The sequence below is a fragment of the Hibiscus syriacus genome, unplaced genomic scaffold (genome assembly GCF_006381635.1).
Source record: "Hibiscus syriacus cultivar Baekdansim isolate YM2019G1 unplaced genomic scaffold, ASM638163v2 tig00110885_pilon, whole genome shotgun sequence".
NCBI classification, from domain to species: domain Eukaryota; kingdom Viridiplantae; phylum Streptophyta; class Magnoliopsida; order Malvales; family Malvaceae; genus Hibiscus; species Hibiscus syriacus.
In genome coordinates this window covers 244,048-255,447 of record NW_024062897.1, presented here as the reverse complement: position 1 = coordinate 255,447, position 11,400 = coordinate 244,048, and the positions used below count along the sequence as shown (strand labels likewise).

The 11,400-nt window shown below is 36.7% G+C and overlaps 1 protein-coding gene across 1 annotated transcript; it reads right to left on the bottom strand.

Moving 5' to 3' along the window:
* Positions 1-304: 304 nt before the first annotated feature.
* Positions 305-11,267, bottom strand: LOC120144211 (RNA-binding protein Y14-like; the record flags this gene model as incomplete). The annotated part of the gene is made up of 4 exons (XM_039158332.1): positions 305-350; positions 832-999; positions 1,046-1,163; positions 10,982-11,267. Coding segments are annotated over 4 exons (618 nt in total), but the record flags the coding sequence as incomplete, so codon positions are not given.
* Between the last annotated feature and the right edge of the window lie 133 nt (positions 11,268-11,400).

Sequence of the window (11,400 nt, the reverse complement as noted above, 5' to 3'; positions counted from 1 at the left end):
GGTGTATTTTCTTCTACGATTGAATCCCAATAAATTATGTATTTTTATTTTACATTGATCATTCATGCTTTATAAAATTGAAATCATTCAGTTAAATTAAGATTCGGTCTAGGCTTTCGAAGGACCGTTCCAACAGAACCCAACCATGGTTCAGTCATTCACCACCATCATAGAGGCTTTCCGCCCCCACATCAACCGAGGTGATCTTGCAAGAGCCACCGGCTCCCATAATTTCAGTAAATTTCAAGCACCAAACCTCGAAGTCTCTTTGTTTTAAGTCCACACCCTCATAATGATGCATAAGTTAGTATCTTCTCCTAGGACTCCTGGAGCGATGTGTCCGTCCAGATCTGCAAAAGTTACAAGATATAAAGGGTATCGTTAGATTCAACTACTGCACTTATCTTGAACAATAGAAAAGGCGATAACAGATGCCAATCAGATAAAAGCTTCAATTTCCCAGCAATATAACTATGGGTTTACAACTGAATTGGCAATAACTTTTTCTAAAATAAACTGGAACGTAAGCATGTATGGAAAAGAACACCACCATCAAGCATACTTTTTTTCTTCATAAAGTTGGCGTGTCTTTTAAATCAGGTTAAGCTTTTAGGCTTAAATCTCAATTTTGCATCAGGCAACCAGGTTAGCCCTTCAGGTTCATCTGAGGCCCAAGCCATTCAAATTTGGATTGCTTCAGTTCGAGTAATAAAAAGTTGTAAATTTAAGTACAGTCGAATTGCAGGAATACATCATTCTTTCTTCACTTACAATCGACATAATTAACAGATCTAAATCAAAATTCAAAAGCATACATAAATAGAGACAAACCTTGTATTTTTTCTTTTGAAGACTCCGGTACTAGGTCCATTGCTGAGGGCCCAATCAACTTTGATGGTTTGTGTGAGTAGTTCTGCTCCATCCATGGTAGATATGGCATTCTTTGCTTCTTCAAACTTTTCATATTCAATCAGAGCATATCCCTGAAAGGAGGAAACACTTATTAATTGTACTAGAACGCAAATAATTGGTCCTAAGAAAACACTTATCAAGATTTAAATGCAAATTCTTGATCTCACGAAATTCACCAAATGCATTGTGCAAATCATCCTCTTGGCCTTCCTCATGTACACCACTGACCAAAATAATCCATCCTTCAATAGCTGCACATTTATTGACGAGAAGTACTTTTTTAAAAAAAGAGTTCAAAAACATATAGGAAAATCTTAATTCGTTATTGGACAAAATTACTTTTATCAACCGTACTCTACAAGTTGTGTTATATTGACATTGTGTAGGAAAATTAGGGGTGTTCACACAGAGGTCACAAACCATCAAATTAGCAGGACAGACTCAAGGTTCGGTTCAGCGCAGTATAATACGTTTAATGCACTCAATTGGTGATTGAAACATGGCCAAACAGGTAATAGCAATCCTTGAAGAAGAGTATGCGGATTCAAACCTGTTCAACAATGAAATCAGAATATTTTTCCTTTTCTTTCACATTACTTATTGTCCTTGACAGAAGGCAATTCCAAATAACCCCCCACATGATGTTCCCACAAAATTCCGAGGACAGGAAAATAGGATCAATCCCCATCTGTTCTTTTGCTAATGGAACAAAGTGAACCATCAGAATCAGCCAAGAATATATATATACACATAATTTCAACAAAACGTCCTCTGAAATCAAGATAAAACTTCTATAAGTGCACAAAGAAACAGATCTAAAACCTGAATGAAAATTACATATGTGATGCATATACCATGAAGATGAAGAAATCCATGAGCCTCTGCCATTAAATTTGATCTAGTCTTGTAAATGACCTGAACATATTATACCTCTACACTTACAATTTCTAGTGAGAAGGGTAGTAAAGATGTTCCAACGACCCGCAAAACAACTCGTTTTGATATATACCCTTGAATAACCAGATATAGAATGAGTTGAAGATTAAGATATCTTATCAGGGAAATTTATTCGCTAAGGTTGTTAGTCTTTTAAACTATTTACTCATGAAAATGTTTTGCTAGTAGCAACCGTCATCAAATCAAGAACGTGAGACAAATTAACGCTGTTCTGAATGTTTTCAATATTAACATAATCAAATTACCAAACCTCCAAGCTCATTTCAACCAAACACGTATTAAAACCATTGAGAAATTTTCATGTCAATTTCGTAATTATCTTGTCTTCTAGGCCACAGATAAATAAAAAAAGAGAAAATAACCTCAGTGACCGAAAATGCCGTATAATATATGATTTTAACCAACTTTTTTTGGATTTGCCAAAATGACGAACAAATTCGCAACGCGAACTCCAATTTCGCAACTCGAATATGTAAATCGCAACACAGAAGTCAAAATCGCAACACAAAAGTCAAAATTCGCAACGCGAATTTGTAAATCACAACACAGAAGTCAAATTCGCAACGCGATAGGCAAATTCGCAACACAAAAGTCAAATTCGCAATGCGATAGTCAAATTCGCAATGCGAAAGTCAAATTCGCAACGCGAAACACAATATTAATTTCGTAACACAAATGTAAACAGTATTATCGCAAATCATAACCTAAAACCCTAAATCACAACTCAATCCCATCTCCATCTCTCACTCTCTACAGCGACATCCGTCCCCATCTCCGGCGAAATCCGTCTTTCTCCATCTCTCAGAGCAACCCTCACAACCATTTACGGTCAGAAATGGAAAATCAACCACCGAGGGTTAGTTTTTTAATCTCTTATTTTTATTTTTAACTTTTTGTATTATTATTAGTTTTTTCTTATATTGATGATAAATTTACTGGTAATTTCAATATATATAAAGATTAACCATTTCACTGAGATTGTTTAGTAAATTCATTCGGTTGCTGCCAATACTGCTAAACTGTTTAGTCTTTAACCTTATGAAGTTAGTATTTGTCTTTGTTTTTGTCTTTTTGTTGAAGAAATGCAATTAATTCAAGTTTCAATTTGCAGAAGAATAGTTTTTGAAACTTAAATTCGCAACACGAAAATGAAAATCGCAACAGCAAAATCGCAAAGCGATTTTAGTTTCGCGTCGCGATTTTTATTTTCGCGTTGCAAATTTAAGTTTCAGAAACTACTCTTATTCTGCAAATTGAAACTTGAATGAATTGCATTACTTCAACAAAAAGACAAAACAAAGACAAATACTAACTTCACAGTGTTGTTAATTTAAGTTTCAAGAATAAACTACTACTCTTTATGTTGTCCTTGAACCTGCACTAAACCTATATGTTATCCTTTTAAATGTTTATATAAGTGCTTACTTCTGGAATGTTATTTGATGCATTTTGTGAATTATGATGGAATAATGACAGCATGTGAATACCGTGCTAGTTTGAAACATATTTGGCTTTGTTTTCACTGTTTAATATCATGTCTGTTTATAGTGTATAATTTGTAGTTTTTGGTATATCTAACTTGGTATGTTTATTGTTTTTGTACAAATTTTTTTCGGCTGCATTGACCTTAAGGAATAAATTAAGCCTAGGCACTAAAATTGTGTCGACGCTTACACCTATACAAAGAAAATTGTTTGATGATATTTGTTTCAGGCCATGGCTGAAAGTACAACATACGGGTGGAGATGCTATGTTGACACATTTGTTTCTTCAGACCATGGCTAACGATCTACCCGAGAGGATATAATGTGGTGATAAAGAGATATGGTTTCATTTTCCTCCGGCACCGGCATATACTTGTTTTGGGCGGGAGGAGTTTTGCTTAATCACTAGTCTACGCTTCGGACACGATGAAGTAACCCGGTACACTAGTCATATCTCCCGCCCATCATGGTTATCTCAGGTTTTTCTTGAGCTGGCAAAGTCGAAGCCGAGTTTACACGTCGACGACTTTAAGAGATTATTTGTTAAAGATGGTTTTACTCGGATGAATGACCTTGATGTTGTCCGAGTATGCCATTTATTACTTTTGCATGTCGACTTTTTAGGAAAAGAGGGCAGACAACCTATCTCTGAGGACCTAATATTATTGGTAGAGGACCTAAATGCATGAAAACTATTTCCGTGGAGTTCATATCTATGGAAAGCTACTTGGAAGAAGTTGTCATATGCCTTTGAGGACCGAAAAAGTTTGTGGGGTGATGGTTCTAAATACACTTTGACAGGCTTTACTTGGGCCTTTAAGGTAAAAATTTCTATATAATGTTTCCAAAATTATAATTAATTATTTAACAACTACTAATGTTTGTGTATTATATTGTTTTGTAGGTTTGAATATTTGAGGCTTTCCCTAGCATGCAGACATATGCGATAAAAAGATCAAATGATATTTCTAGGGCTATTACCTGGAAGAGGATCCTCATGTTGGATTGGGAAGAGTTGCTCCCATATACGACGATGAATGATGTAAGTTAACACACAAATAATACCATATATAAACAAGTTATTACTAGTACAAGTTTAACTTTGTTTGAGCTTTTATATTGTTAGGAGGCCAACTATCCATTACAGAGGGTGACACCCACAGAGGCTGGGCTTGCCACTGATTGGTGGCAAGCTAGTAAGCAGTTTTTTGATGAGACGGATGATGAGCACCCCCCACTTCGAGAGCCATCACCTGATCAGGCCGATTCTACAGCTCGACACCCGGAGCCATCACCTGATCTAGCCTCTTCTCCACCTCTACCATCACCTATTCCATCACATCATCGAGCCTCTTATCCACCATCACCTCATGATAGACGACCGGCAAAGAGGCCACGACATTTATCTCACTGTTCTCCACCTCCACGGGATGAGTTAGGGGAGTTACGTGATGAGGTCGGTGCTTTGTGTCATGAGGTTGGTACTTTACGTGAAGATAATGGTGCATGGCGTGATGAGGTTCGGTCTTTACGTGGTGAGGTGGATTTTTTACGCGATGATAATGGTGCGCTACGTGGTGAGGTATCTACTTTACGTGATGAGGTTGTCGCTCTACGCGAGATTATTTCATCATTGTAGAATGAGGTTCATACTCTACACAATGAGGTAAATTTGTTTAATACTATACTAAAAATGCAAATAACCTTTTTTCGGTATTATTTATTTATTTATTTACTGATTTATGTATTAATTTATTTTCAGCGGCCCGATAAGGTAGATGCTTTACGTCGGGTTTTTCTTGTACGACGGGGTTCACGCATCAGACGTCGTGCACATGCCATTACATCTCCGTTCACCCCACTAGTGCCAAGACTCCATAAGAAGAATCCCAATGCACCTATCATCATTCAAGAGGCACCTCTTATCATTCAAGAGGCCCCTCCTATCGTTCAAAAGGCCCCTCTCATCATCGAAGAAGCCTCTCCCACCGTTCAAGAGGCCACTGTCATCATTCAAGAGGTCTCGCCCGCCGTTCAAGAGCATGATTCACATGGCGTCATATGTCGACATATTGATAAACCCCCTCCCGTGCCCGATATGATGGATGTGAGTTGGCTTTCGTATGTGTTACTAGCCAGTACCATTCCTCAGCAGGAGAGGGAAATACTACCGGACACAATTACGGATAATATCCTTTGGGCTAAGACCGCAGTTGATTTTTATCTACATGAGCGGAGCAAGGGGTGTTATTCTGACCTATGCCAACTCAAAGATAATGGCTATCTCGAAGGGGTGTTAAGTCTTATATTCTTCTTATATTGCATTGTCATTAATTTTTTTTTTAAATTATTAATAAATTCACTAATATATATATATTTTTTATAAAACAACATATTGATGCTAGTGTCACGTCTTCTAATAATAAGGAAATTGAGGAAAATAAGAAATACTCGATGGACTATTATGCCGACGTCTTTTCACGTAGCTCACTTGAAGGATCCAAGAGATGCTTCATATACGTTGGGTAATGGAAAAGCTAAACTTTATTCTGCGTGGTGGGAAGTCGATAAGGTTAGTATTTATTTTTTAAATATTTTAAAGGTTTTCATAAATTTTATTTGATGTGCGCAATTATTTATGATTGCAGGTGTTTATCCCTATTTTGGAATGTCGTCATTGGTTTCTCGTCGAGCTTCAGCTCCCATCCCTGAAGACAATGATATATGACAGCATGTTGAATTACATACCATTGTCTGATTTGAGAGATATTATTTGTAAGGGATGGAGCACTCATTTGGAGAAATACTTGGACGCGATTGATTATTGGACTAATTCTGGAAACAAGAAGCTAAAAAAGTTCAAAGTTACAATGATCAGAGACGATACCACGCCACAACAAACGGAGGGAGCCAGAGGGAATTGCGGTCCTCTTGTATGCATGTGCTTGGAGCGTTTGACGACAGGAAGTAAACACCTTCTACCTCCCACGGATAGAGATAGAGGTGCAATAGGCTTATGGTTCAGCATTTTATGGCTCGAGCGATATATGCGAGATGTTGCCTACCTGCATCCGCGTGCTGAAAGTTTGCATAAACAATTGGTAAGTTTGAGCAAGTGTTGTTAACATATATACTCTTTGTTGGTTTGAAAATGTTTGGTTAAGTACCTAGAATTCAATAATTTGTTGTTTGTTGGTTTTAAATGCGTAGAAAGTGTTGTTTGAGCAAATGTTTGGTTTCTGCAGGTTATTTCTGACGTGAGCTGCGTGAAATTGATGTATTTGTGCATAAACAACAGTATGGGGTACACTTTTTTTGCTTGTTTAATTGAATTTTACATTGAAAGTTGATTTGTTTAATTTGATGTGTAAATAAGAATTATTTTTTTGCTTGTTTAATTGATTTGTTGTTTTAAATTCAATCTGCATTATGTTGAAGGCAAAAAAGACCTGTTGAAGGTACAAATTCGCAACGAGAAAGGTAAATTCGCAACGCGAAAGTCAAACTCGCAACGCGAAAGTCAAACTCGCAACGCGAAAGTCAAACTTGCAACGCGAAAGTCAAACTCGCGTTGCGAATTTGACTTTCGCGTTGATCGCAACATACAACATTAAGTTATATACAACATCAACCATATTCCAAGCTATAAATACAAGCTAAGGACACTTGAAGAAGCAAGAGAACAACTATCCAAGCAAGAGAACACAAGAGAAAATTCCAACATGATAACAACTGAACAGATCATAGTAATGTTCAAACTCAAGTTACTAATGAATGTCTAACTGAAAATGTATGCATTCACACATAAAATACACATAATACAACGTTTGTATTTAAAAATCACCTAAGTTAATAAGTCCCAAAAGGTGAAGCCGGTTGTGATTGGGATTTTTATTTCCTTTTGATTGACATCGTATGAGCTTTGGATTTTGACGAGGATCAATTTTTTGGTAGAGGAAAAGATGATTGTAATGGCACTGGTGATCCACAGGTCAACCTTGTATGACCACTTTCCTTGCACCGACTACATGTCGACATCCTCTTCTCTTCATCCTTAGACGGTATATGATCGTGATTTTTTGGTCGACCAGGTAGCCTGTTGTCCATGACTGGTGGCAAAACTGTTTGTAAGTCATCTGGTATGTCCCACTCAGAAGGATGTGGACATGCGTAGACAATCTTGGCAAAAGTCTGTCGATATACTTATGTAGTGTAGCAATCCATAGCGTATGTGCTTGAATCATCTTGGTTTAGATGAATAGCAACTTTTATAACATGACCACACGGATAACCAGATGTTTGTCATTTCTTACAACTACACGTCTTTGCATTTAGATTGACAAGCCCATTTAAGTTATTATCCAATACTTCAAACAAAGTGTTTGAACATGGTTCAACTCTCCATGACATTGACTTCACAACACATTTCGTTATCTTTTTTTTAGTCCATGGTGTAACACGATGTTCCAATGTTCTTGTAAATTTAAATAAATAATACTTAGTAAAATATATGATAAGTTATGAATTTAAAGAAATAATACATGCATGGTTTCTTTTCTTGTGGTACCACTGTTGAATAGAGGCTCGAAAAAACTCCATTAACATAGTAATGGGTAATTTTCGGGAATGATGACTTAGAGCGTTGATTGATTCTGTACTATTAGACGTCATGAAACCATATCTTGCTCCAAGTTGATGAACTATTGACCATCTTTCAAACCCGACATCTTCTAGTGTTTGAGCACATTGAGGCAAAACACGTCTTAAACAATTTATATGCTTATTAAAATCCACTTCCCGATAAGCTTTTACAACCTTCCAGTCCATTTGTGATTTTTTATACCAGCAGACCTTGATTTTAGATTTCTGTACAAATGAACACCACAAAGTCCATGAAAAGCATCTAGGAAACACCTTTTAACAATGATTGTCAATTGAGTTTGCCCTATCAGATATGATTGTCAGATTGCTAATACGACCTATGCAATCCCTAAGATGCCCCATAAACCATGCCCATAAATCAGAGGTTTCAGATTTGCCAACCCCGTAAGCTATTGGCAGTATCCCATTATTAGCATCCATGGCTACTGCTAATAAGTTTACTCCAAGGTATCGACCTTTCAAATGTGCTCCGTCAACTATAATAACTGGGCGCATGCAAGTAATAAACGAACGAATCTACAAAATCATATACACAATAAATATAATCATTTAAATGTGAAATGCATGCAACTAACAAAAATGAGTCAACAAAATTATAATTATTTACTAACCGCAGCACCAATGGCGATAAACAACAACTCAAAGCATCCATCTCTATCTGTTTTGATATGAGTTACCGACCCAGGATTCTTCAGCTTTAAATTGTGACAATAAGCCGTCAGTTGGGCAAACGAATGCTTCTGGCGACCCGCTCAACAATTCCAAGGCAAAACATTTGTCTCTCCAAGCTTGAGAATATGAGATACTAATCTTGAACTGAGCATTCATGTCAGTCATATTTTCATGTCTCTGATATACCCTTCCATTCAAAAACATTAACTCAGCCAGAAAACCACCCAACACCTTTTTGTTTGCCTATCTATGGTGAGGAAAAACTTGGGTTCTTGAACATGTATATTTATCAATAAAAGTCCTAACTTGAAACATTTCACAATCTTGTATCCTCTTTGCAATCATACGCCACGTACAGTTTTTGTCAATCATATACCTTGTTTCGAAACGATCTTTGCTTGATTTGTTAACTTTTAGTTGATAGTCATCTTCCACACATTTCGTATACAAAGATATCTTCAAGTCTTCCTTTGTATCAAAACAATCATCTTTCTTGATACGAATAACTTTTGTGTAACAATCAACTGCTATCTTTACCAACTCTTCTTCCGGTATCTGAAGTAATTCTGGCATATTCCAGTTATAATCCCGTTGTATTTTCTTCTTTTTCTTTTCTTCGGGGACTTCTTTTTCTTCTTCTTCTTCTTCAGGGTTATATTAATTACAGAATGGATGTTCAACATGTTCATTCACAGTCATAACTTCTTCCTCATTATCATCAACAACATCTTCCTCGGCATCGGCTGTTTCATCATCAAAATTCGGGTATTGACCAATATCAAAATCATTACATGCAGGGTCTGTTTCTTTTTTCATCACATCATCAAAATCCGAGTATTGACCAAGATCAAAGTTCGTGTATTGACCAAGATCAAATTTCGAATACTGACTAGTACTCACAATTTTTTCAGTTGGCTCATAATCGTCTAACTGGTTAATACGAAAACCGAAATTTGGTGCTGAAAGTTGATTGGGATTTGGATTAAGAAAAGGTTGTGGGTGTTGAGATTGTGTTTGGTATTGGAAATGTGGTGAAACAAAATTTTCTTGGTGATGAAATTGTGGTGGAACCATTAAATTTTGAGGTTGATAACAACGTTGTACATTGTGAGCACCATAAACTGGGGTTGAAGAACTTAGTTGATTACTACCCGCTACTGACCCAACTTCATTACTTCTAGGTTCAACAACATACAATGTAACATCATCTTCTTGCGAAACACTAATGTAAGCAATGAATCGTTCAACATCTTCATTGTCGGTTAACAAATAAACTTTACCTTTTCTCTAATAAGATAGCCTAAATCCACTTAGAGGCTCTAAATTCAATTTCTTTGCAACACGTAATATTAGAGTTTCATAATTTAACTTTTTTAATGACAGTTTTAGTTGAAGATTCATGGGTAAAGGCACATATTGTAAAACACCATGAACATTCTCCCATGACCCTCCAAAACACAAATCTATCCAAACATGATCAACATTAGATGATTTCATTCTACAAATTGTAAATTAATTTACTAAACAAACGAGCTATAAACTAGATATCATCATTAACTTAGAGAAAAACATACCTTTATTAAGTTGATAGTTGATAATTTGGGAGAGAAACCATTAAAAAATTATATAGAAATAAAATTATGTAAAAAAAATTAGAGATGGGAAAGGATGTCGTTGGATATAGGAACGGATGTCACCGGAGAGAGTGATACATGGATATGGAATGAGTTGCGATTTTGGGATTTAGGTTATGAGTTACTGCTGCTGTGTTGTTATACACCCAAAACATTTGTGTTGCGAAACTAAAACCTGTTGCGAAATTAAATTCGTGTTGCGAATTCGAAAATCTAGTTGCGAATTTGAAATTCAGTTGTGAATTTGAAATTCAGTTGCGAATTTGAAATTCTGCGTTGCAAATTTGACTTTTGTGTTGAGAATTTGACTATCGCGTTGCGAATTTGACTTATGTGTTGCGATTTACAAATTCATGTTGCAAATTTGACTATCGCGTTGCGAATTTGACTTTTGTGTTGCGAATTTCACTATTGCGTTGCGAATTTGACTTCTGTGTTGCAAAATTAAAAATTGGGTTGCAAAATTGGAGTTCGCGTTGCGAATTTGTTTGTCATTTTGGCAAATCTAAAAATTTTTTTGGTTAAAATCGTATATTATAAGGCATTTTCGGTCACTGAGGTTATTTTCTCATAAAAAAAACCCAAGATAAAACAAAAGGAAAAAACAAATATATAAACGACAAGGGAAAAATAAAATTAGGGTTTATAGGTAGGACTAACATCTCTGTGGACCAAGGCCATCATCAGTGCCTAGGGACTCGAAGTCGCAGGAGGCGAGACGGGACTGGCGGGAGACATCTTCATCACGGAAGCCACGTCCCTTGGTCTTCTTAGGGCCAGAAATAGAGGTGGAAGCATCGCCAGTGACGGCGAACTTGAGCTTAGGCATGGCGAATTGAGGGGACGCATCGCCGGCGGCGTCCTCGTCCATGAGGTCGTTGTCCTCCGGCTCGAAATCCACTGCTTCCACGTCAGCACTCGCCCTCACCGCGATCTGAACGTTTATTTACTTTTAGAATATCAAAAACAAAATATAGTAGTACTCCGATTCAAAATTCGTCAGTTTGCTCTGGGAACTAATAGGAAAAGTAAGATTAAGCTTAGCAGATTGAGATTCTGAAACTAAACCTGGATGGGCA